This window comes from Pezoporus occidentalis, unplaced genomic scaffold (assembly GCF_034315485.1).
Source record: "Pezoporus occidentalis ecotype Australia unplaced genomic scaffold, CSIRO_AGI_Poc_V1 ctg48, whole genome shotgun sequence".
Lineage (NCBI taxonomy): Eukaryota > Metazoa > Chordata > Aves > Psittaciformes > Psittacidae > Pezoporus > Pezoporus occidentalis.
This window is the reverse complement of record NW_026915813.1, coordinates 1,501,224-1,528,948: the sequence shown is the minus strand read 5'-3', so window position 1 is coordinate 1,528,948 and position 27,725 is coordinate 1,501,224. Positions and strand designations below refer to the sequence as shown.

At 38.8% G+C, this 27,725-nt stretch overlaps 1 protein-coding gene across 4 annotated transcripts in view; it reads left to right on the top strand.

Moving 5' to 3' along the window:
- SLC2A9 (solute carrier family 2 member 9) overlaps window positions 1-27,034 on the top strand; it is a 121,695-nt gene extending 94,661 nt beyond the window's left edge. For 3 of the 4 annotated variants that reach the window (XM_062636374.1, XM_062636373.1, XM_062636372.1), the window contains 2 exons: window positions 9,769-9,896; window positions 26,055-27,034. In XM_062636374.1, the coding sequence (XP_062492358.1) occupies window positions 9,769-9,896; window positions 26,055-26,312 (386 nt within the window). In that variant the 3' untranslated portion in view covers window positions 26,313-27,034. The remainder of the gene's footprint in view (window positions 1-9,768; window positions 9,897-26,054) is intronic. The other variant, XM_062636376.1, reaches the window with a different exon arrangement.
- Window positions 27,035-27,725: the final 691 nt, after the last annotated feature.

The window sequence follows — 27,725 nt, the reverse complement described above, 5'->3', positions numbered from 1 at the left end:
TGAACACAGATACAATAGAAACATGATAATGGTATACTCAGTATGTGTTAAACTGACATTATGAAGTAAACAAAAGAAAACTCAGAGGAAATCGTTGCAGTGCCCCAAGATGTATCAAAGATATTTTGGTATTTAAAGTTTAAATCAGCCTGTGTTCTTACTCTGAATGCCAACGTGCAGCTACATTGACAGCAGAGCAGTTGTGATGAAAGGGTCACTTTGAAAGTCATGAGGTTTGTTCAACCTGAAATGCCATCAGGGAAGAAAAAAAAAAATCTTCTCTTGGATGTGAAACACAAACATAGGTGTGATAGCACACATGTAGACATTAAAGTACTGAATTGAAAGGCAGCATCACTGTTATTGCCTGACACAGGCATTTACAGAAGCTGTGTGTGATGTTTTAGCTTCTTCTCTTCAGTGGGATGTAAGAATTTCTAATGCTCATGGCCTCCCACAGAGACGTTCTTCTAGTTCATTTTGGGAAAGAGTTTGGAGCTTGCTTGACTGGAAAAAGCCTCTTTGTATTAGAAAAGTGTATGTATGATGTTTAAAAGAAACAAAAAAACCCGTGTTACCATGTTCTTAATTAGAAAGTGGTAGATTTGAAAGTTGAGGTTAATATTCAAAATTTCTTTTATTCTGTAGACTAGAAGCCTTTAGAGTCTTTCCAGCAGATAGGTATCCTTTGATAATGTCAGATAGTTCCTGCACTAGTTGTGTAGGGTATTTGTGCAGAAATAACCTTTAGTTTTCCCAAGTATTTAAGGAAGTTTGGTCTGTTGATAGTTTCTAAGGCTTTTGTGGGCACAACAGTAGATTTAAAACTTGCTGCACTAAAAGCAATTAAATATTCCAAACGAGAGTTACAATTCCGTTCAGGAATGCATAATAATCTCAAGATACATAATTAGCATGCAATAGATACCAGTCGCAGTTGAGGATTTTCTGGGGGACCTCTGGCCCCCTCTGCTGACTGTTGTGCCACTCCATTGCTGCAGACCGCCTTCCAGCCTTAGGGTTGGCGTTTTAGCCTCCCAGTTGCCACCATGGCCATCACAGCCTGACATGTTAATGCCATTGCTTTAGTTTCCTGTGCTGCGAAGCACAGCAGCAGGAGAATGGATCTACCTTTCTTTTTCTGGTTTTCTCTAACAATAAAAAAAGCTCCTGCCTACATTGAGGGCAGGAGTATTTTCAGCTGCTGCTAAGTTAAGGAGATGAAAGGATGGGAAGTTTAAGGGCTTCACGTGAGAACTTCTCCTTTGGTTGCCTTTCAGTGAATAAAATGAGGTTTGGGGCTGTTAAATAAAACTAGAATTGTTTTAAATCTGGCTGCATCTTCATTGAATTTTTGAGAGGAGGAAGACAACATGCCCCTTAAAAATATTAAATACAGTGTAATTCAACATATATGTTGGGATTAATACCTGGTTTATGTTTTGTTTGAATACTTCTCTCTTTAAAGAGCAGCATAGAGTAAGCGTGCCGCTTTTAACAGTTCTGTTGCAGAAGCGATTTCAATTCTTTATAATTAGTGGAAGTTCTAAAGAAAAATGAATGCCTAGTATTTGAAAGATAACCAGATCTTTTGGGTAAAGGAATTGCTGCAGATGACACATGGAATTCTTAGCAGCAGGAAAATTTATGAACTTTATGTCTTTAACAATAGATTTTACAAATTATCTTAATTGAAGTTTTCAAAATGTGAATGCTTTGACACTTGGGAGCACTCCCCTTACCTGCAGTAGCATGTTTTCCGGAATGATCATTAATTACTTAGTGATGGCTCACAACTCTCACACTTAAGAAATTTGATTGATGGCTTGGTTTCATGAGCGAAGGTTTGGGAAGGGTTTTACCCATGCTCACTACAAGCACGATGACCAAGGGCATGTGGGATATGCAAATCTGGTTGGAAAAAAGGCTGCTTAGGCAATCAGGAAGTTTCCGACCAGGACTGTGAACTCCTGGGGCAATCTTGAGCGACCCATGCCCTGATCCACCCACATGCAAGGTTGGATCTGCAGCTTCCCATGCACCTTGTCACCTGCCGATTCGACCCTCGCCTGTCCATACAGACAAGTGAGAGTAAGTCCTTCCGGCCTGCGCAGTGGATTTTTTAGGTGAGGCGCAGTGTGTGCAGAACTGGCCGCACCCTTTACCCCTGAGGTTTAACTGCCACGGCCTAGCTAGCTAGGATAGTGGCAGCAAAGTCCTCAGGTCGTAGGTTTTGTAAGAGTGTCCTTCTCTTAGATGGAAGACCATGCAAGGCTAGACGAGCTCCATCTGCCCGGGTTTGAAGATAGGAGTTCTTCTTCTCCTATGAAGAAGGCTTGTCTTCGCTAACAAAGACTGAGGAAGGGCTTTAACCCACACATTCTGAGCAAGACTGCCATCTCCTGGATCAATCTTGAGCGCCAATGACACAACAACACAACATCACGCATCTAGGCGGGATTCTGACTTAGAGGCGTTCAGTCAGAAGCCCACAGATGGTAGCATCACACCAGTGGCTCCTCAGCCAAGCACATGCACCAGGGTCTGAACCTGTGGTTGCTCTCGTACTGATCAGGATTACTATTGCAACAACACATTATCAATAGGGTAAAACTAATCTGTCTCACGACTGTCTAATCCCAGCTCACGTTCCCTATTAGTGGGTGAACAATCCAACGCTTGCTGAATTCTGTTTCACAATGATAGGAAGAGCCGACAACAAAGGATCAAAAAGAGACATCACTATGAACGCTTGGCTGCCACAAGCCAGTTATCCCTGTGGTAACTTTTCTGACACATCCTGCTTAAAACCCCCAAAACCAGAAACTTACTGCTGGAAAAACACACCCATGTGTTTTAGAGCTTCATGTAACCTTGAAAAATTGATTTATTCAAAAGCTGCAAAAGTGACTTAAATACATTACTCAGATTAATGGGGACTGGATAGAGAAAGCCCAGTACAAAATATACTGTTTCTTCTGTGAATTTGTATAAAAGACTTATATTTACAAAAATGCAAACTAATAAATATATAGAACACAATGTGCAGAACTAATATAAGGCAATAAAAAGGTTTATTTTCCTTGTGCCCAGGCACGGTGCACAGCAAAGAAAAACTGTAAATTCACCTCATCTATTTTTGGCTAAGCTCCATGACCAGCATTGAAATGGAAATACTAATAATTTTGCGTTGCAATGAAAGTTGCTCTAGGGTCTAGGTAGTGTTTCTTGGTAGCCAGGCTACTGTGTAGAAAGCTAAATAAACAACAGTAGGAGACTTTCAGGGGAAAAAAATGGGTCAGAAGGACAACCATTTATATCTTTCGTCACAGCAAGACTGTTACTATCTTTCTTCAAGATGGTACTTCTAGTCAAAGGGCACCCTCTGACTCTTTAATTTTCTTTCCTGTTTGCTAGCAGATACTGCTAAATTGCTATATGCATTTCAGTTATCAACCACAGTAAGAAACACTTACTGCTCTCTCTACCTTGTCTACCATCCTAGAGCAGCAGCCAGATTCTTAAATTACTGGCATTTGAGGCCCCGTGTCCTCAAAACTTCAACAGTTTCCAGAAATCATAAACAGTGAAAACATGTCCTGTTACCCATCTGAAACAGGAGAAGAAGAGGGAAAGACTCTTCTGTCCCAACTTCTCTGAAAATTTGGTCCACTATTTTTACCCTCAGGGTCTTTCAGGATGAATGCAGGATGTAATTGTGCACAGCCACTATGGTTAATTTGTTTGTTAAAGTGTTTCATGAGGAAAGCCTGACATGCCACACTGAGTTTTCAAGACTGCTTTAGCGTGCATAGGTTCACAACCAGCAGCCTTTTGTGCTAAAGGGCTGTCAACCTGAATTCCTGACAGGGAAATCATGTCTGATGACTTTTTGTAATTCTTTCAGTAGATTATTGTAGAAGTAATAAGCCTAGACTAGATAGGGATTGCGTTTTTACCAGTTTTCAGTCCTGCCATAGTGATGTGACTGTATGAATATTTCACTTACCCAAGACTGAACACACTTGTGAGTCTTTAATTCAGATATTTCCATAATACTGCCATTTTTACAAGGGATGAAAATGTAAGAGACACTTCTGTGCTTTCATGAAAGGAAAAACTCTCTCTTCATTGTTTTTAATAATGTAGTGTTAACAGAAGTGATGTTAATCAGTGTCTGATCATCGTTGTTACTGAGAATACTTATAAAATGAATTATATCATAAAGACTCTTAGTAATAGCTCAGTAAAGAAATTTTTCCTTCACATTCAAATAGAACAGAAAGTCAGGCTATAATTAGGATTCTGATATGATAAAGTGAGTCTGAAAATATAGCAGAAATGTTTAAATGTAGTTAAAAGTTGAGTGCATTTCTTAAGTGCATTTCGTTCTTCAGTAGTTATGCAGATTTATAATGGTGAAGCAAAAGGAAATATTGCAAAGCACCACAATAGAAATTTAATGTTAATGCTCTGCTCTTATATAAAAAAAAAACAAAACAGCCAACACAAAAAAAAAGTCAAATAACAATAACAATAATGATAATAAATAATTACAAAATATCCCACCAGACTGAAAATGGTACCAACACCAAAAAAAGATGTACTGAATTTGTGCTGCGGTTGGCAGAATGGCCTATCTGGACTACTGGTTTCTATTACAATTAAAAAAGTAAGTAAGGAAAAGCCATTAAAAATTGAAGATATTACCCAGGCTTCTAGGAAACAGTTGTATGTAAAAGGTTACAAAGCATCTCTTTAAAGATTGAAAGATGTATTTTGCAAAACTCTTACTCTTTCCATTGACCCATAGAGATGGAAGGAACTCAGTGGTTGCATTGCATCCCCCACTGGCGGTACTCTTGCAGCCTATTTTCCCATTGGCTTAATGATGATTTTGGGGATGTTTGGTTGGTTGGGGATTTTGTTTGTTGTTTTGTTGTTTGGGGTGGTGGAGAGGGATGTTAGAGCCAAAGTCTGGGTAGAAACTAACAGCCATTTGCTCTTTCACTGAAGAGCATTGAGTTGTTTTTCCAGCAGTTTTCTTCCATTGCTCCTTTCCCACAGCTACCCTCTAGAGCTGTCTTTTGCCCCTTGAACTGCAAATACTGAAGCCTTTCATTGGGATGGTACTGTATCTCCCAACCCTATTAGGATATATTGGTCTTCTCTGCACGCCTTGCCTTGCAGTCAAAAGCTGTTTTGCTTGATCTTGTTTAGAGGTACACAGATATATTTTTATTTTTTTTTCCAAAATGGAGCATTGTTCCAAAGTACTTGTCTGTTTTACCAAAACATCTCACTTGAAAGATTCCTTCCCTCTAGTCATGGAGTTGGGAAGTCTAGGAGTTCTTGCCCTAATCAGGGCTCTCAGGATTTCCAGAGTCCCTCCTGCACAGGTAGTATTTGGAGTGCTGCATAGTGCAGGAGGCCATGAGGCTGTGTGGCCATGGATAGTCCTCCTGGTGGGGCTGGGAGCCCTATGGCTGACTGTGGAGCCACTGCCTGAACACAGAGTTGTGTCCTGAGTGTGTGTTGGAAAGGCTTAAGGAGAATTCCTTTCTTTTTACTGGTTCTGAGGGCACAAAGTTCTCAACACCTCTAGAGGTGATTTATCAGTGTAATAAATCTCTCTGATTTGTATTAGGCATATATTCTTTTAGCAGCCTCCTTTCGTAAATCATATATATAGCCATGACTTCAACTCTCAGTTAGGTACTGGGTACAAACAGAATGAGGACCTGAATATTTTTCTTCCTCTTCCTTGTCCTCTGTATTCACATTTTTGCACTGAATAGAGTAACTTCTACTAAGCAGTATTTGTAACAGTTCACTGAACAAAACTGTAAGTATGTTTACTTAATTCTTCATAAGAAAACATGTTGATGTCTGTGCAGATTTAAATATATATTTGAAAATCTGCAGCACATATTCTAAGAATATTAATTTTGTTCTAGCGTTCCAATTTCATGTACGAAAGACAATTGCATGGAGATTCTGGACATTTACCAGCACATGACATTGATTCTAAATGTAACTGAACTAATTGTGGAGGGGGGAGGGGAATGGATAAAATACACAGATACAGAAGTATTGTTGCATGACTAATTCTATTGTGTGGTTTAATCTAGTTTCATCAAAAAGCCCATTGATACACAAGTCCCGCAATAAGAGATTTGTAGTTTCCAATAGATGTAGCATGCTAGCAGGTATAACAGTCTTTCTTTGATGGCACCACAGTAATTTCAGAGCTTCTTCCATTGTGTTCACTGCAATACTGAAAAGAACAAAGTACTCGAAATGAATCACTGTAATTATTGTGGTCAATGCATTACCTCTTTAGATTCATGTTCAGAAGCTACCTTGCTGAAAACTCCTACAGGAAATGCTAATACACATTTTTGAGCTTATGATCAGAGCTAAGATAAGGCTGTTTCACTGAAAATTGCATGGAAAGCCTCCCAGTGAAATGCTAATGCCAGGCTCATCTCTCATAATCAAGAACATCAGTTAGCTTTTTGGTGAAATTATTTCACCCACATTCAAACGCACATTAAAGTTGCAGAACCCATGACAAAATGTTTAAAGACTGTTTCAAAAAATACAGTGGTTTGGTTAGATTGCTTTTGGCTGCGGTTTCCAAGCATCCAGGTTTGAACACAGGCCAGTATGGACCCATCTAGCATAGTGATTATATAGGGGACCTTGCAAGGATTCTGACTCTCTAAGAAGTAGTTGATGAGACACCATAATATTGTGATCTCTGCAGCCCACACCCAACTGACATAGTGAAAGCATACTACAGATTCTTTCAACACCCTGATTTCTATCTCAAGTAAGCCAAGTTCCAGGAGAAAAGGTGTCCTTGAGCTGGCACTCACCTCTGGCACCCTGAGGTGAGTGGGTATGGACACCTGGGTCTATAGGTTCAGCTGATCTCAGGTGCCTTCCTTGTTTGTGTCTTAAGGCTTTACCTTTTTCTTTCACTTTGCCCAAATTTCTTGTTCACTTCACTCACTTGTGGAGTGCGTTCTTCACCATGGTGTGGGTCTTGGCAGGTGTTTGCACCCCTTGCTCTGTATCCTAGGAAGGTCAAGTCTCTTCTCTTCCAGGCATATAATATACAGCAATGTCCTTGCTTCTTTCATTTTCTGACACACCTATTGCTTTTCAGGCTCTTTGGTTCCTCCATATAATTCCTCTTAACTCACCCCCCTACAGAAAATTACTTCCTCTGGTTTGTGATGTTATGGATATGGCTATCTATGTCACAAGAAAGTTTGAAGAGCTGTCAGTGCCACCTTTCCCATTCCTTTATGGTTCATTTGAAAGAGCTCAGAAGAGCTGCTAATTTCTTTCTTTTTTTTCTTTTTTTTTTTTTAAACTTTGCAAGATACAATTTTTACCATCACTATTTTTTCAAATTGGATGGAAGAGCTTTTGTGGCAAGTGTGACTAGTAATAAATTTTAGTGATGATTAATTTGTATCTAGAAATTACATTTGAATTTCAAGGAACCTTTTTCCAAGATAGTGCCCATGCATTTTTATTTCTGTAACATTTGTGCTGTCTGATCTTTTTCTGGCCTTTTGTATCTTTTTTGTTGTTGGGTTTTTTTTTTGCCTCTGGCTTTTTTCCTTTCTTGTACATTGTGTGTTTTCCCAAATAGATCTCAAACAGCATTTTTTATTATACTGACAAGAACAGCAGCACCTCCGTAGACTGTCCTACAGCAAAGGCATGACAGAATAAATGATCATAAATAAATCATCTTACATGAGTTCTGTGCTCCCAGTTCTTCAGTTCCTCTCTCTAAGGGGCAAGTCCCCTGGCAAAACTCTGTCCCATGTGGCATTTGAGACCTAAAACAGATGCTGACAGAACATATGTGATTACTATATCTTAGGATTTAAATCCAAAACCCAAGCATGTGATAGAATAGACACTGAAAGCCATCAAGGATTGATGGACCACATGTTGCTTAAATTTTGTTTAGTTTTGCATGTTTTATTGCTTATTCTGCGTGTTCAAAGGTCTATTTGGAGAGGTCACCTTTTCAATCACTGTATTCAGATACTGCTTGTAGAAAGTCACTAAGCTGCTGTTCGGATGCCTCTGTACTTTTTTGGTGTAATTTAAGCTGTCAGTTTGTGGGACAGAAATTTCGGTTGAAGCTTTTGCTGCCATTGTAGATATGTTCTCACAGAAAGTCACATTAGTTGATGATGTAGAGTGATGCCTACTAGCATATATGGTTGTTTGCTGCATCATGTTGGCTTTCTTTTATGCACATGATCTCTGCATCTAAAAGATCCGGAATGGAGGAATATCTGATACAGTGTGTCATCTGCATGTTCCATTATATGTTTACAAGTTCCTATCTCATACTACTTCTAGGACACCTTCTGATGCATGTTTAGTGTAGTGTTGCTGAGCACAAGGGGCTACATGTCAATACATTGCTGTAAAGCACTTTAGAGATGTACTCACAACTGTCCAAGAGTAAAGATAGTGCAAAAGATAAGCACATAGATCAAGCAGAGACATGCAAGTAGAGGACCCAGTGCATGGATAAGTCTTTGGTGGTGTTTTTATCTTAATTTATATATATTTTGGAAGTCAGGATTATCACAGAGGTTTCTGGAAGGAAGTGTGTCTATTAATATGGTTTTGTTTTTCACACTAAGCATTGTTAAAATGCTTAAAATAGAGAAAGGACTTACATAGTACACATGTACATGGATGTCACCTACAGAGCTAAGTGGTGAGGTAGATAATACTGACACACATAAGGACCTAGAGGTGAAATTGGTAGCACCAGAATACTGAATACCTGACTGATATTACTAGGTTTTACAGCTCTTCAAACAATGGTGAAATAATCCTGTCAGTAGATGTATGTCTAATGTGTAATATTAATTGAAATATGTATCCAATCAGCAAATTCAATCCATGCTTTATTCTATAAAAAAAAAACAGAAGTGTTTCTATTGAAATATGCTACTGTAATGAGGGAAGCCAAAGATCATAAATTCAGACTTTCAGCTACTAGACAGCTACTCCCCAGGGGCTATTGTCAGGCCAGCAATATGGCAATGTTGCACAAAACAGTCCTTTGCCTAAGTGGAAGGAAACAGGAGTGACAAATGTGATATTCATCTGAGCTTGTTATTACAGAGATCAGAGTCTTTGGCTGATGGGGGAAACAGACCTTGCCAGAAGTGCCAGTAGTCTAGTAAGGGAATGTATTAAATAAGCATCAATTAAAAGTATGCTCACAGAGAAGCAAATGTTTTGCCTTTTTTATTGTTTAAATAAGGTGGATAATTATAAAAAAAAACCTGTTTAATCTCTTTAGAGCCATCTTTCCAACTGTTAGGGTCTAAAAGTATTTTGGAGTATTTCAGAATGTTCAGCATTTCAAACATTTTAGTAGAAACAATCATTATTGATAAACAGCTCATCACAGTGTACTCTGGAAGCTGTTGTGTGGATTCACTGCTCTCTTACCTGCTTGCCATCAATAAGAGGATGTAAAACAGGAGATGCAGTGGTGTGAAAGAAAGAAGTGTCAGTTCTCCAAAGTATGATTTTGACAAATCTCATTTTCCTGGCTTGGAAGCCCCTGCCTACACCTGAGCAGAGAGCCGTAGAGCAGTCGCTGCTAGTCACTGAGGTGTGCAACGCAGCATGTCCATCTCTGTAAATGAAACAGCCGTTGGCAGAGGCAGTTTACTAAAACCACTGACTTGTTGTACCCCCTTTCAGGTGGGATTCCATTTGTTCTCACTGGAGAGTTTTTCCAGCAGTCACAGCGGCCAGCTGCATTCATGATAGCTGGGACAGTCAACTGGCTCTCCAACTTCGCAGTCGGACTGCTCTTCCCTTTCATTCAGGTACTCACCATCCTCGATATACTGTGAAACAGTTGGTATAGTGTGACATATGATGTTGTCATAAAATTTTCAGGTCAGAATAAGTGTGTTTATTGAAGTGGATGAAATTCCCACCATGCTTGTGGTACAGCTCAGTTGTGCTACTCACGTCTCCTTGTTTGAATCGTCTCTGAGAAAATTGTCCTCCTATAGAAAAATTATTGTAACTGTGGACTCCCTGTATGGCAAATCTTCCACAGGAGTGATTTAGCAATGCAGTGTGATGGCTGTGTCCAGAGTTCATGGTCACTGATGGTGATTGTCACTGCCTTTTTCTTCTGTCTTTAAGCTACCCATCTTCTGTGGTTTGGGAATCCTTACTAGTCTCATTGGGGAATAGATGCTTTCTGCTTCTCCCTCTGTCTAAGCCTGGCTTCATGGCTAAACTAGTCACATGGAGGACAGAGGCCAGTTTCATCAAGAACTGTCTGACAACCAGTGTTTTTATTTTAACAAGATATGTTTATTAAAAAAATATTTTACAAAAACAGAATTCAAAATTCAACATAGAGCAGCATTTTTCCTCTCTGTTTCCTAAGAACACTTCATCACTATTGATATGTTGTATAGCAAAGAGGCTTCAAGCAGCTTCTCGTTCAAAACCACACTGAGCTCCTTTTCCTGACCATGAACATCTCCCAGGAACTGTCCACACTCTCTGGAGCTCACGCAGGAGCTAATTTTCTGTATCAGGAGCTGAAGGACAGCTGATCAGTCACCTGACTGACCATGTCCAAACTCTTTGAAGAGACCTTCTGCTCCACTGATTTTTGAGAGTGAAGCTCACAACTACAGACAAAATAAAGATGTCCTAGATGGCTTTTCATAATGCACAGAGGAAAACACTAGGGGCAGGGGAAGGGCGCAGAGGGGAGCAAGCCCTCCAGTCTACTTGCAGGTCCTCACACCCATGAGAGAGATTTTGGATTGCACTTCAAATCATCGCAGAGTAAGAGATTTGAATAGCAGCCAAGGAGGTGTTACTGCTGTTTGTGCCTTCTTACAGCTGAAAGTTATATGCTACTGCAATACTATATGCATAACAGTATTTGCAGATACTGTAAAATTATATCATACTGTAAGACTTCATATATTCATTTTGATTTGACAAGTAGAACTGCTTTTAGCAAGTAATACTGTTTAAAATTATCTGTGTGAGAGAGTTTATGGGAGAACTTGAAAGCTTTATAAGGTCTGACCCTTTATCTAAGTTTGGCATGTAATTTAAAATTTGACACTTAATTTAAAATTTGTTCTAAAAGGAAAACGTCTTCAGTAATTTTCATTACTTGGATCACCTTCAAAAGTCAGAATGAGTATAAAGGCCGTCATCCTTCCAAATTCTGCAGTCCTGCTAACATTAACTTCAATTAGACTGCTCAGCTCTAAGTCTTAAGAGCTTGTTTTAATGCTTACTGAAATCAATGAGTGGTTTTCACCAGTTTCACAGTGAACGATTTGCCAGCTTAGATATTTAAGGTGAAACTTTTTTAAAGCAGGTAGAGACATAATTCTTCCACTGATGTCGTTAGAAGAGCTACCGAATGATAGAAAGAATTAGACAATTCCCTTGTGTTTTCTAAAACCTAACCTTGGTCATCAGCATCAGTATGGTCCAGGAGACAGCCACAAGCTTTTCCAGCAAGTAGATGCTTCAATGTGGTTTAATAGCTGTCTCTATCTAAACAGGTGGGGACTGTTTAAGTAGTGTTAGTCATCATCTTCCACCCCGGCTGGCCAGGCATTAGACATCCCACTGCCTGCCTCCATGGCAGCGGGGCAACTGACAGTGAACAAGGTCTCAAATCATATATGTATATATTACATATGTTATGTTTTTACATCAGCCAGACACATTTCAGGAATAATTATGTCTTTCCAAAATGGCAGTTTCTGCTTAGTGCACAAAACTGAGGAGTTACGTAAACTCTGGCTGTCCATCAGGTCTGAATTCATACAACTCAGGCCTCCCGCTAATTGTCCTGCTAATCCTTCCTGACAGATCACATGGTGGTAACTGTTTAAAAGGCCCTCAGTAAATTCAAATAAAAAGGCATACTACATTCTCTAACTTTTCATAGGCATATTAAAGCTTTTTGAGTGATTTAGCGTGCATCCTCATGAGGCTTGTTGTAGCCTTGGGGAATTTATCATCTTCTGTCATAAAAAAATTCCCATTGTGTGATGATTAAATTACCAGTTTAGATTTAATAAAGATAAATTATAATTCCACCTTCTGGGGTTTTTGCTTCAAAAAGAAATAAAGACAAAAAGCTTAGACTTTGCACCTAAAGATGAAAGCAGTGTTACTCAGACTTTGGTTTTAAAGCTTTTTCACAAGATCAAACTATATCTCCTCTTTCTCTAACTTCCACTTATTTCCTATTTCATTCAACCTTATTCTCAAAATTCAGTTGTGAGTCACCTATTTCTTTACAGAAAGGCAATAGCCTTTTCTTAGCTCATTTTTGTTAATCTAAAAAAGGAAGAAAATCTCTAAATGCCTTCACAGAACGAATGCATAATCCTTTCTGTGTCTATAAATCCTAACCTGATTGCTTGAAAAAGCAGCTACTTTTTTGATCACTGGTGTGCTTCTACAAAATTATCCAAAACATTTGGAAAACAAACATGTTAGCTTTAGAGTTACTCAAAAAAATCAACACGTAGTTAGTTCTTCAAATGTCACCGATTAACTAGTTTGAATGCCTAGATTTTTCTCCCCTCAGCCATCTGTGGATACATATAATAAAATAAAACACTGGCTTGAGTCATACATTAAAATGTATTGATGAGATTGTAAAGCTAGGATACAAACCCAGTTTTGGTGTAAATGTGGCTACTCTTCCAACCCTCATCACTTCCTATTTGAGAAAATTGTCTTTGCAAAGGATCCGAACTGAGGTTAAAATGACAACTGATACTATATTGAATTCACAAGTACATTGGATATTGTGTGATTACTAGGAGTTGTTTGACAGTAGGTGTCAAAAAATGCACATTTTTTACAATCTTTCTTTAGTGCAAAATAGAATAATTGAAATAGCATTACTGCATGTGATCTTGGAACATACAGAGAAATTATAAAGATCTGGGTTTAGGTCTGAAGGCATTTCAGACTTATGCTTAACAGAGAGCTTGACCTTGTGAATGTCAAACATGTCACCTTGAGTGACTTCGAACAGTATCTCTTTTCCATTGCCATCATAAGAGGATGAAATCATGAGACCTTTCTGAACAAGGATATGTTAAGAAACAAAGACAGATTTATAAGCCAGTAGACCACAGGTGCATGAAAGAGTTCATAAAGACATGATGACCCCTCCTTTCAAAACACTTCAGTACTCCTAAAGGTGTTAGAACTGGGTAGTCATGCTCTGTTATTTGGATGCCAAATCTCCAAATTTTCATTCCTGCAGAATATCCATTCTTGAGTATTTGGAGTAACTGAGTAAACACTTCAGCCATCTGCCCTCCCCTCTGACTTGCATATCTCATGTTTTTGCATGGCACATGCATGTCAGAAGATCAAAGCAATCTCTAAACAACCTTCTGCTTCACTCCCTGTGAGCAGTAGCATAGGGAGCTTCTCATCAGAATGGGGCCACAGGGTGTGACAACATTCATTGAGTCAACCATGTAATAGGAAAGGAATAATTTACCCTTTTAGGAAAGAATGCCTGAAATTAAAATTATGCTTATGTAACCTCGAAGGAATTAACATGCTTTATCTGAAATAATTACAACTTTATTGCTTTTCATTTTGACTTTCCATTATAAACTATGCTTTATTCTATACACTTCATACTATTAATGCACTGTGATTGGATTTGAATCGCAAATTTTTGTGAGCTAACCAAAATAAGTTTGCCATTTAGAAAGCTTTGATATTTGTGTGAACTGTTGAAAAGCTGATTGAATATCATCATATCTAAATAGATGTGTTGTGTCCTTGTTCTTAGAAAGACTTATGAAAGTGTTTAATTCTGGCAGTTGATTTAAAGGCTGCTTGCATTCATAAAGCTATCGAGGTGCATTCATCTGTCTTTGAAAGATCTGAATCTTAAATATCCAGTACTGGCTGTTCAATTCATGTCTGTTTTCTGTTGTTACATTTTTCATTGTTTCAATATGTAAAGTTGAAAATAATAGCATTTTCCCCTTGTGCATGTCTATGTTTTCACTTTCCTAAAAGATCTAAGATAGATATATATATATTTATATTTTTTATACATATTTTTTATTAAACTTAATAAAAGTTCATGAAATTGCTCAGGGGAGAGATAGAAAATTAAAAAAGATGTGCAGTTATGCAGTGTGCTCTTCCACATAAATGAAATTGTTATAATAGATGTCACACTACCTGGCTACAATTTTTAAAGATCGTTTCCTTTCAGTTCTTAATCCACATTACAAAATGTATGTGATTTTCTGCTGTGTTGCTGGAATTTCGGCAGAAATGTTCCATTGCCAGCAACTCAAAGAAAGCATTTAATAGCTGATTGGGTGAAGTCCCAACTCAGCTGAACTCCCTCAAAACATCAAATTTTTCTGCCTTGTTTGCTCTTTGTGGTGATTCAGATGCTATAGATAATTCAGGTCAGCAGCAGGGCTTGTCTCAAAATCATGATAAATAATATTGATTCTTGCTTCAGCCCTGTATTGCAGTTTTGATGCACAGTGTAACAAATCACCCACTATTCCTTTTGTGACTAACATTCTCTGAAAAGTGTTTTAAAGCACCTGCTTGCTCAGAAGGCGTATAAAAGCACAACTGTTATTTTTGATGTGTTCAGAACTAATCAGTCTTTGAAAATATGACTCTTTAATATATGAAATTATTTTAGAAAACGAAAAGGAGATGAAACCAAGCCTTCCAAAGGCTAGCAATTCTCCTGAGACCTCCAAACAATGCAGTTTCTTGAGATCTAAAATAAGCACTTACATCATGGACATTTTGTGTACAGATCACCAAGCACATAGTCTTTGTGTGACACGTAAGTGGTGTTATAGCTGAGCTTGCAGTGGGAGCATGACTGTCGTTTGAAATTCTCTCATAGACAGTTTGTTGTCTGTCTTCTTGAGAAAAAGTGCTAGGTGTTGTTCCTACTGATAAAATTCGCATACTCATTTTAAAATAGTAGGCGCCGGTGGAAATAGCTTCTGGTTGCTTTATATCAACAGAGTATCACAACATATGAATGGGGCATGACAAGTTCAGAGGATTAGCTGTCTTCATGTGTTCCTAGAGTAATTTCTGTTTCCTAATGGTTTAGCTTCTGGGACTGTAAGACAGCTTCATTTTGTGGTTGCCCTCTAAGTAAATGCTAAACTAGGTGTAACACCTGAAGTAAACTGAGTAAACACCGGGTGTTTGCTCATACTTGAAAAGAGTTTATGATCAGTGTGCAAACTTGTGAGTAATCAACTTATCTATATTTTTTTCTGTTCAGAAAGCATTTTAAGAGTGAGCTTCTCTAGCTATCCACAATAAATCATTCCATCATTTATTCATATCACCCCTTAGGAATGGAGATAATATTTTATGTCTCAAGTCAGCAGACATAACAGACCAAGAAAGCCTTTGGAGTGAAAGTTTTTGGCAATTGTGGATTGAATTATAGAATTGCTCCTGCTGGAAGGGACTTCATAAGGTCTCTGGTATAGCCGCTTGCTCAGAGAGGAGCAGCTGTGAGATCAAACCAGGTTTCTTAGGACCTTGTCCAGTTGGGTCTTAAAAACCCCCAAGATTTGGTAAGTCTGTTAGTTTCCTTTTAAATGCAGAGGACTCAGTAGTCAAAACTGACAGTAGCTAAAATGTGACCAGAGTTTGGCTGTTTTCTGAGAATAGTTTTAATCTCAGTTTTAGAATTGAATATTATTCACTGTCAAGCTTGAGTTGGAATAAAACTCACTAAAAAGTGAAGAAGTGAAAGCAAATTGAGACTTACTGCTGCTCATCAGTGTATTTTACAGGGTAAATCATGATAAATGTTTCACTCTGTCTTGATAAATTGATGCTTTCTGGATGTTTACAGGTGCATCTGTTCTACTCTCCCTCTGTGACACTATAGTTAGAAAATTAATCATCTGCCTATGGGACAGACGAGTCTATGAGCTGATCATCTTGAGAGAAAAGGGAGATTTTACAGTTAGATGTATAGAAGAAAAACAAATTCAAAATTGGACCATTTTAAGTTCCTGTTTAATGAACTTCATGTACATATGAGAGTGCAAAATATTTGTAATAGTGGAGTCATTTGTGTTCAAGCTCTACCATGTTTCAGAATAAGCAAGCAGCAGCCAGGTGGTTCTTCCTGATAGATCTGCAGGTGTAGCTAGGACACTTCTCACCCTATACATTGCAGTTCAGCGATATTAATAGTCTGCAGAAATTCATATGAGGCAACCAGTTGCTTTAGTTTCTTCTTGAGAAAAATACTAATGCCATTTAGATGAGAGGATGAGTAGCAATGATGCTACTGTTATTTCCTGTAGCAGTAAGCCACTGTGAAGATGTTTCACGCCGGGGGTAAAACAAGCACTGTCCCCAGCAAGGGGAGCAGGAAGCCCACCTGCACCAAAACATTACATGAAGGTCTTCCTCATCACTGGGGATTTCCTATTTAAATGCCTCAGATACGTCTCAGTTCTAATCTCATTTATAATGATATATAAACCACATCTCAGAATAAAAACATGAATATGTCAGATTTTCAGGTTAAATACACTGACTAGAATGGATAACACTAGCAGAATAATGAGTACTTCATTCCACAATTTGTTTTAGCCAACGGAATTTCTAGGGGGGAAAGAACATATCATTTTAATTTTTAAATTCATTACGTGTAATATGTTCATCTGTGCGGTTAGACTGAAGCATTCTTTTCAGTAATTACATTGTAGGTATTTTTTAAACCCTCCAGGTTGCTAAGAAGCTTAATCCATTACACCAATTAGTCTTTGACTAGAATTCACAAAGAGATTTAATAAAAGAAGCGAGCTTTTTACACGGGAACAAAAGCATACCTGTTTATAGGCAGCATAAAGAAGAATTTTGAAGGTCTCTTTTTTGTGTTCTGGGTGCTTTCTTCCTAGCAATATGCGGTTTTAATCAAGACTTGCACTTGCAAGCCTCTTAAATTAGACTCATTACAGCAGTGGTTATGTGGCTTCTGTTTTTCCCAGGATAAGAGATTGCGTGGCTTAAGTTTCCTGGCTGTGGTTCCAGCATGTAGAGCCTGACAGATATCAAATCTTAACTTTCTTTCCTGGAAAATGACTCTACACTATGAAAGTGTGAATGTTAGTTTAGTAGACATGAGAATAAGTATTCTTTAAGGTCAAAGTCAGTTAAGAGGATCTTCATCACTGTCAGTGAGAAAGGTGTTAGTTTGGAAATTATGCAAAGCTATTTTCCTGCACTGAGCTGCTTGATTACTAAATATGGACACATTAGGAACAATATTAGTGCCTGTAGTTCCCTTTTTATATTAGCACTACACAATCTCCAACAATGATGCTTCATCTCTCCCTACTTCTCCACACCCCAAGCCAAGCTGGGGTTTCTTATGCACCTAAATCTATTCTCAGAAGAGGGTCTTGAAATGCAAGTAACTTAAATTTGCATTCCTGCTCATCTGGAAACAATATGTTTCACTTTCAACAGGGCACTTGGACCCAGTTTCATAGGTAGTATGTTTACTGGTCCAGTCTTTATGACTGTAATCAACGACAGAGGTACCAGATTCAGATACCATGCTTTAACCCACAAGACCAAGCACAGAGTATTCAATGGTAGATGAGACCACACATTCAGAAAGTCAGATGATGGCACTGGTGATGCAATACTCCTTTTAGTTGTGTTGTACAGAAAGAGTAAAACACTTAGGAGACTATAGTATGTGTTTTTAAAACAGAGAATGCTATTCTATTGCTGTCTGCACCATGTCCAGCAGCCTGCCCATTTGTTCAGAGCTGAATAGTGGCAGCAGTCAGAGGATCCAGCTCCTTACCTGCATGTTTCCCCATCCCAGCTGGCTTTTGAGCCTGTCAGATATGAGCATAGCATTGTTTTTTCAGGCTTCTGCAACCCTCATGAAGCATAATAAAACCTTTTTATCATTTTTTGTTGTATTTAGTTGAGTCTTTTATTGATTAATACAGTGAATGCAAAGTTTGCTTTTAGTGAGGTCCAGCACAAGGTCCTCTGCAGTAACGAAGCATCACAAAGAGTCAGTTCATATAACGTCGCTAGCAGGGATGTGCTTTGATACCCAGCTTAGTTTAGAAAGTTTTCAGGGATGTCAGATCCACTTGCATTTGCTTTCCCATTCTTTCTTTACCTTGGATCAAGACCTATTTCTCTTCATTGATTTCACCAGCATGAAAGGTGATGAAGCAGAGAGAACGCATGTTATAATTTCAGAGACCTGCATCAGGAATGATATTAGGGAAGCTTTTAATCATGAGAATAGTGTAGCTGTGTAATGATGTGTGGAGAAGTTGTAGCGTGTTCATTACTGGAGATCTATAAAAGACGGGCAGCCAGATATTTGCCAAGAACTGAGGCTACCTTAATAATGGGAATGGGCTAGCTGGCATCTGTGTTCCTGGTTTTCTATTAGTTTATTGCCATTTTGAAACCTTAAGAGCAGGAATTGTCTCTCATTAAGTGTACACACTCCTTTAAGGCTCCTTAAAGCCTTTTTTGTGGTTGTTACTGTGATTCATCAGTGTCACTGTTAGAAGGGCTGCTGCAGCTTGTGGTGGCAGGAGAATCCAAATGCCAAAAAAAAGGTAGAAGACAACCGCAATTACCCCTCTCCTTGGAAATGGTGACAGAATAGTAGGAATAGGAATATCGTATTGATGGTTTAGGCTAAATTATATTGAAAAGTGCAAGAAAATGTAGAGGAAGTTAACAGCAAAAATTGCAATGAACTTGAAGTGAGAGGAAGCAAACCTAAAAGTATTCTGTCTGAAGAAAAGGTTTGAGAAAGGAAGAGTGAACTGTGAACAACTGAGGAGGGAGAAAAGATCGATTATTTTCTTATGAATTTTAGAACAACTTGGGCAAGAATCAAGCACCCTTGGAAATTTGATGAATCTATGACCTTAAGGCCTTCAAGTTTATCTTACTCATCCTTCTGTTAGCTTATTACTATTTCCTCTATTCCTCCTTCATGGATAATGAGAAGAAATACGTCATTTTCCCTTTGGCAGTAGTGACTTATTAAAACAAACAAAAAAATCAATCAAACAGGTTAAAAAGCCCAACACAAACAAGCAAAAATACAGCAACACGAACAAACAAAAAAAACCCACCAAATATGACCAGAGGAACCTATATATTCTTGTCCGATTTAAGGTACAAGTCATCAAAGATGACTTACTTCTGCAAAAGTATTTCCTAATTGCACTAGAGTGTGTCTCGTATGTATAGTATTCAGTAACTGCTGAAGTTTTCCAGTGGATTTCATACTTCTTAATAAGGTATTGATGAATTAACAATTGCATCTATTTCTGTTTTAAATTTAACTAAATTCATCCTTCAGCCATCAGAGTCTTTATTTCTTACAAATTTCTGTCATAATACTTTCTCATTCTGGAAGACTGTGCAGAATCTTTTTCAGCATCAAAGTTAAGCTGTATATTCAGTGCATATTCAATAAATACTTAAATTGTCATATATTTTACCAAAATTTGAATCTTAGCATGGATATACTACATATTATTGTCGAATAATGTGCTTTCCTTCCCCAGTAACAGATTGGAAGCAGATGTAAACCAGATCGGAACTAGGGAAATTAGTCCTTTTTATCCAGAATGCATGTTCTTGGGGTTTTGTACCTGTTTCTGGAGATATCCCTCATTTTACCTTTGTTGGTGCTCATCCCATTGCTCCAGGCGCTTTCTCCCTCTCATTGGGTTATGGCGATAGCATCTGGCTGAGCTTATGTTTGTCTCTGGTTTGTACCCTTTTTTGCCATCCTCATTCAACTTACCTTCAGTCTGATGAGCGTGCTTTAGCAGGGGAAACCTCTGCCCTGGCTGTTCCATCCCAGCAACCAAACCTGACCACCCAGAAGCCCTCCTTTTCCACCTTTCTGCCCCAGAGAGACCAGCTTCATTTTTACTGCTCCTCTGGTTCCTTCTCTATCCCATTAGTAATTTTCTAGAACAACTCATCTTCCTGCTTTCCTCCTAATAAAAATGTTTCCAATAACCAAGGATTGTAGAGGAATACCCAGTTATGATTACATGACCAGTAAGTAGAAAGCTGATTTTACCCCCAGCTGGGGGTTTGACTTTTACCTTTGGCACCCTGGGGCTACTTGTCGGCAGCAAGGAAAGAGAAAGATTTTAAATCATTAGAAGTGTTGGGGAAGTGATCAATGGAGGTCTTCAAATCTCTCTGCATGGTTATACTAGGAAATGATGCAGCTCGCTATCGAAATGGCAAAGAACTGAATTGCTGCTATTGTTTCCTAGGTAAAAAGAAATATAGGACAGCAATGAGGTTCATTTAGAAATGGGAGGAACCTCTTTTTCATCTTTCTGGGCCTACACACAGTCCCTAATGCTGCAGGAATTTTTCCTGTCTTTTACTTCTGTCATGGGAGAAACCTGTGTTATCCCGAAATGGGATAAAAAGGCATAATTCTCTTGCAGGATTATTGCAGCAAGACTGAGGCAATAACAGTAACAAATTGCAAGGTGCTTTGCAGCTCTCTGGCAGAGCAATAGTGTAGAATATATCATTTTTGCACGGACTAGTAAATGTCACCGTGCACTTTGAACGTTTTGCTCAGTTATAAAAAAACAGCTTGATTTTACAAAGTTGTACATCTGTGCTCCATCATCTACTTTTTTCTGCATTGTTTCCCTGTAATTGGAAGTTGGGGCATGTTGATAAAGCAGGTTACTATTGTACTGCAGGTTCCAGAGGTGGACACTCAGACTTTAGTGAAGATTTGCATAAAAAGCTGAAGTTTTATATAGGTGTCCGGATCTTCAGGCAGGGAAACCAAGCGACTGACCTCTCTAATTCCTGTTGGGTTCACTGGAAAACCAGTGGCAATGGAAAAGACGTGTTTTTATGGTGGACAAAGAAGTCATTAGACTTGGGGCAAGCTACAATAATATCTGAGAAACTGATGGACAGTTTTGGCACTGTCTTGTTGCACCCCACCCTCCTGTGTGCTTTCACAGGAAAGTTCATCCAGCAAGGTGATAGAATATTCTGAGTGACAGGAAACATTAGGAAAGGCTTTAAAATAAAAAATTCTATTAATATTTTTCTTCTCAGAAAATTCAAACAATGAACACATGGGATACAAGTGCTACAAGATTTCTTACTAAGATGAAGCAAAGACCTGTATGCATGATTATTTTCCCCCCTTTCAGAAACCAACTTATTTTTGCCTGTGAAGTAATACTTCTGAGGCATTCCGCTTGTTACTGGAGGCTCTTCTGCACTTCTACTCTGTTTCTTCCTTATTTTTACACTTGGGATTTTCTTTCTTGTACATAAACACTCATTTACCTGGCAATATTGTCTTTTTTTTTTTATTATTATTTCCTTACCCTTTGACTTTTTCTACTATGCAGTACAAGAATTTCAATAAAAAAGTTTTGCACAGCAGACTGTGCATATATTCCCTCAGCCAAGCTATTTTAAGCTTTTGCAAGTACCTCTGATAAAGTAACTACATTGCACCTGTATTAAGGAAAATGGGTGATATTCACCTCAAAGATGAGAAAATGAAATGCAGCTATCAGAAGGTTAGGTATGAGGAAAAAAATGCTCTTTATTAGAAGCAATCCATTTTAAGTATAAAATACAAGGATCTGTTAACTTTTTTATGAGGAGATAGTGACTTTGTGAGGTTTAGGTTTGAAAGCTCTTGTCTAAAATGTCTCTATTTTTCACTTAAGAAATATATTTCATGCATTATATTTTAACACTCTGTCCTTCATTGTCCTGCACCTTCAGCAGAACCTTAAATTATGTCTGAAACTGAAGAAGGACAAGGGGCAAAGGACACGAACTTTCTCATCCCTTTGTTTCAGTGTGTTATTTTAATTTGAAGCAAAGTAAGTAAAGTCAAATGTCCACATGAATAACTGTTTTGTTGCTGATCGTATTAGTGAGACCTCTAACCATTACCATTTGACCTTGCCAATTCAAAATCTAGTTTGACCCTCATTTAATGACTCTAATCTTCATGGCTTCCAAATGCAAGCACTCATCGCCAATGGCAAGGGATTGTGATATTGCAAGTTGAGAATTTAGAATCACATTTTATGATTCTCTGGGAAGATCTCAAAGTTCTGTTTGTTAAGCTTGCTAAATCTGATTCAGAATTTATTCATTTGCTTATTTATTTTGCTGTATCTGCCCTAGAATATCTATTTTCTTGGTTTCAGTCCCACAGTCCTACTTTGAATTTAACCTTTGCTACAGAATGAGTTAAGTCAGTAAGCAGCCATCGTTAAACAGCACTCAACTACTTCTGTATTTTTCCAGACTGTGGTGCTCACAGCACGTAAGCTATTAGCAGGAAGACTGTTTTCAGCTGGCAGACTTTAGAAGTGGCAAATTGTTAATTTTTTTTAATCAAAACGAGAAATCAGATCATTCAAATGCCCAGGGTTTTGTTTGTTTCAGCATACTTTTTAGCTTGAAAAAATGAGCTCTTTTGCTCATTCATTCTCAGCACTTCAAGTCTATTTATAGTTAAAATTAAAAAGTATTATTTAATTACTTTCAAAGTTAAGTTTCTTTACTATTTTATTTAAAGAAAGGTGAAGGAAATGCCTGTGTATTCTACCTGATACATGTAGCAGCCCTACATGAGCTGGGAATATGTTTGTTAACCTGTTTGCTTAAGAAAATGTGTCTGGGCTGCACCTACTTATTCACACACCTCGCTTATGTATCTCTATCTCATCCTAAAAGTCATGTTTGATTGCTTGCCATGCCTGGGATCTGATTTTGGGGAATTTCCTGAGCCCTTCAACTTTGGTTCTTTTCTGTGGTAATTTCAGGCATGGCTTAGGTGAATTGTTTCCAGAAAAGAGACGATAGAAATGAGTAATTCAGGATTCAGCTGGCAGGACATTTTCAGAAGTGCTGTGTTTTAAATAGCCTCCTTAGAAAACTGGTATGAAAATAGATGGTGATGTGTTTAATAGTCTATGCTTAACTTTTAAATATCGCATATAGCAATAGCCCTCGCCTTGAAAAATTCAATGTAAATCCTGCTTTGGAGAGGTTTTATTAACCTGCTGACTAAGAACAGGCTGCAGGTATCCAGGGTGCCTTCCTCAGGAGAGTGCTGTTTTCTTGCAGACCTGTGTACATGGACAGATGACCTTCCATAAACCTCATATGACCTTTCAATGATCTTCAGCTATGTCTCTGACCTTGACTTTGAATTAGTACCTATAAGCCTATCAAGAGACAAAGCTGGTGTTATTTAGGAAACCATCTGAAACTTTTGGCAACTTTGAACCTTGGATGTCCATGTGGGTGGGTGTACTGAATAAATGTTCAGGAAAAACAGCTACGAAGCGCAGACTGTTGTAGTACGTTGCTCTGTCTTCCTTCTAACCTTTTGGTACCTAAGCTTGTATGTAAAAGCTTGGCTTCAAGTGTTACTAAAGATGTGCGTTCCCAGCTCTGGCAAGTCTGTCTGGTGTTGGAGGAGGAAAAGAACCTTTGTGAAGGTGGCAGCTTGTTCTGAGCAGTATATGCAGGCAGGATGAAGAGACTTGCCTGAGTGAATGTGGCAGGGGGGCTGGATGAGGCTGGCTCAGTGCCTCCTGCGTGGCCAGAGCTGATGCAATGCTGCTAGGAACTGAGTGTAAGGAAGTAACCCATCTCATGTGGGAAAGCTGAGAAGTAACAGAAACCGCATATTTTCCTTGAATTTATTCTGTATTTAGTTAGAATTTTCATTCTGAATTGGCTTGCTCTTGCTCCTTCCCCCACCCTTCCTTTCCTTTTTTAACCCTCCCCTCCAGTTGTTTGGATATGTTTTTTTTTATTAAGAGTCAACCTACTCCTCAGGTGGATACAATTTTTTGAACCTTATGGATTCTATCCCATGTAGTTAGTGAAATAATGCCAAGAAGCATAAAAAGTATAAAAAAGCTCTACCATTCAGCTGAACAACAATTTCAAATGCAGAAGATGCAGGTGCAAAATCTGAGTTCTTAACATGACAGGATGATTTATGAGGCACTGTGAGGTTATTTTTTCCTGTCTACTAAATCCATTTGCTTCTGCCTCTGTATAAGCTTGAAAGTCGTATCTGTTGCCATGCCAGAATATTATCCTCCCCCTCATCACCCATGCTCTTGGCTTGTGATTATCAGATTGTTCAGGAGTTCATGCTTCTAGGATTTAACAAAAAAAGCATTGATGATCCGAAGAGTCCATAATCACTATCAGAGGACACACTTTCCAGCTTTTCTTATGAGAGACAGGAGTTGAAGGGCTGAACTAGGTAATGATTTACCCACAGCAAACATTATGATTAGACAGGCTGGCAATCAACTATGGCATTAAAAAGCAGCTACAGAAAAGGTTTTTTTCTTTCTTGTTCCACACACGAATTCATGTTCTTCCACACTATATGATGTATGCTGAAAAGTGAAGCATAAAAGTAGTCCTAGGAATTACATACATCCTGAGCTGTCAAAGCAGGAAGCTTAACCAGCCTGCAGTGTAGGGCTGTCATAGGTAATGATGATGGGAGTGTGTTAAAAATATGTCAGTGTTACATCATTTTCTACCTCTGTCTTAATTGTTTCAGATACATACCTTTAATGGCAACTGTAAATATGCATATATAGGAAGTTACACCTGCATCCTCTCTTGTCCTGAGTGATTTTCCCTGGGGTAACCTCTGCCTTGCAACACCTGGAGTGATGAGTGAGGGGTCTGGGTATCCTCATATTCACTGTTCATAACCTCACACAAGGCACCATGGAAAGGTCGCCATCTTTTAGAGCTGAAGATACCCCTTTCGGTTTAATTCTGCCTTGTTAATAAAAACAAGTCAAAGTACAGGTTCATTGGATGTTCCGTTTCAGGAATGAGGTAAATCAATACAGGAGGAAGGGAGGTTTCCTCAGGGGCTGGCAGTGGCTTCACTAGAGCCACAATACCAAACCTCTTCCTAGTTCAACAAAGCACAGCTGGCAATATAGTAATTATCGAATATTTTCAAAACTGTACTAATGAAACATAACTGGAATCTATTAAATAACCTAATACTCACTAGGCAAGAAATACTTACATTTCAGTGAAGTGCAACTGCTACTCATTGGTGAGAGACTTTATAATCAGTTTATTAATTCACTTACATCTTTAATATCTTTTTGCAGTGAAGCAAAATCCAAATAATCAAATATGGTCTGTACTTCATTTTCAGTTAATTCATCCACGAGTTTGTAGCATGAAAGAAGTGCATTTTATGGATTTTCGTCCTGCTGTAAGATCCCATAACTTTAGAAATCATACAGATGTCTGCCATTTGGGGTTTTGATGTCTGCCATTTGGGGTTTTTATCTTGTTTATTTTGCAAATCCCAAAGCTTCTAACTACTCTGACACAGATGCCCTTGGCTATGGCAGGTTTCCCACACTGCAAAGTCATGCCTCGTTTTTTGTACCTAGAAACTGTGAGACAGTGTGCAGAACAACCCAGCGAAACGTCTGCCTCACATCCAGAAATACCATGGCAGCACAAGGCTCAGCTAAGCCATGCACGTAGCAGGAGCCCTGATGCCACCTGTTCTTCTCACACCCTCCATTGCCTGAACTCACTCTGATGTCTCCCAGCATCATCCAGATTGCATTTCTGCACCCCTCTGCCAGGAACCCGTTTCTCCATCGATGGGCTACTGACAGTGTTGGAAGAACTAGCAATTGATGTGTTTTATGAACTTCTAAACACTGACTTGCAATGAACACCAACACTTACTGTACTTGATTAAAAATTGCTCCATAACACCCATCTTATCCTTTCAAACCATTCCTGGTATTGATTCGCCTCTGAGTTTTGTCCCTTTTGTAATGACCCTCTCCTTTCTTTTCTATCCGCAGGGTGGTTTACAGACCTACTGCTTCCTAGTGTTTGCTGCCATCTGCTTTGCAGGAGCTACCTACCTGTTTTTTGTGCTGCCTGAAACAAAAAATAAGACATTTCATGAGATCAGCCAGGCATTTGCCAAAAGGAATAAAGTATCTTTAGAAATGCGAGAAATGAACCACTGCTCGGGGGAGAGGAAATCAAGCGCAGAACAGGAATCAAACTTCACATCTTCGGTGGACAATGGGGAAACCAAAAAGGGGATTGTGTAAACCCAGGATGCTCTTTTAGGGGACGAAGGAAAACGTGCTCTTTCATTCAGTATATTTATAGCAATGCACAACTTATATTTTTGTATGTGACAGCATAAACTGCTTCCTTGTTGAATATGTTTTAAGTGAGTACGGGTGAATGCATTAGCAGGTAGGGTGATGATTGAGGAAATGGAAGGAAGGAGGAGTGGCAGCTGATTAAGTCAGGGGTTTCTTGTGCACCTGTGCAGTAGGTGCTGTGGTGGGAGGATGGGGAATATAGACTGGGAGAAGTGAAGTGGTGGTGGGGAACTGCAGCAGGCCAAGCACCCCTGTGTGCTCACGGGGAGGTGTGTGTGCAGTCACCAAGGAGGAGGAAGAGGCAGGGAAAAGGGAAGAGATGCCAATGGGAGTCTGTTGAGAATTGATGCAGGCAAACCTGAAATGGTTCTGGCTTGCATTTCTCCACATTTCTCAGTATGTCATTCAAGATGCACATGAGGATTGATGACTTGAAAGAAGACTCGTGACACTCCCCTGACCTCCCATTCCCTTTAGACCTATTTTGACTTTCAGTTGCTTTGTCTGAACATCTCCCACCTCCCCACAAATGGCGAGCTCCAGGTCATGATGGGTTTCCTTGTCTCTCTTGAAAATTCTGACCTACTAGAATAGAGTTGCCTCTGGTTTCTGGGTTCACTGGTAATGCATTTCTATGGAGATATATATAAATTTTATTTTTTAAGAATAGTGATAGAAGTCTTAATATGAAAAGAAAACTAAACCTCATGGCAAAGTCAGAAAACTCTGATGGTATGTGTAAATTATAGCATGAAAATAAACCCAATCAAACACCAAGTGTTACAAGAGTTGGGGGTGTTGGTGGCTTATTTTTGCTTTTCTTTTCAAGTTCCTTTTAAAGCAGGTCTTAGGAGGCAAAATTTACCTGAAACCCAGTAGATGTCATTGCTTAGCACTCAGATCTCTACAAAGGCATTTGGACGCCTATTTCATGATTGAACATTAATTTTTATTTGGGCATTAGATTCTGAAACTCCAGGTCTAGTTCACGTTACTAAGTTTTTTAGTTACAAAGCTTTTTAATGCTTTGTAAAACTGTCCTCAGAGTCTGCTTAATTTCACGATAGAAAGGCTCAAGCAGGCTATCAAGAGTTAGGTGATCCCTTCCCTTCCACATGGAATTTTTTTTTATGAGCATCATCTTTCCAGTTTGTAACTTTGATAATAGGTTTTCTTGATTCTTCAAGGTACCTGAATGCTGAGGGGGTAATAAGCACTTTTAAATTAAATAGTTAGCTGTTTTCTATGAAAAGTCAGCAAGCTTCAGAGCTGCTCTCAGTTGGGAGTAAGGCACAAGAAGCAAGTGCAGCATGTAGGTAGGGCCAGCTCCTTCCACAAGTTATATTTACTAAT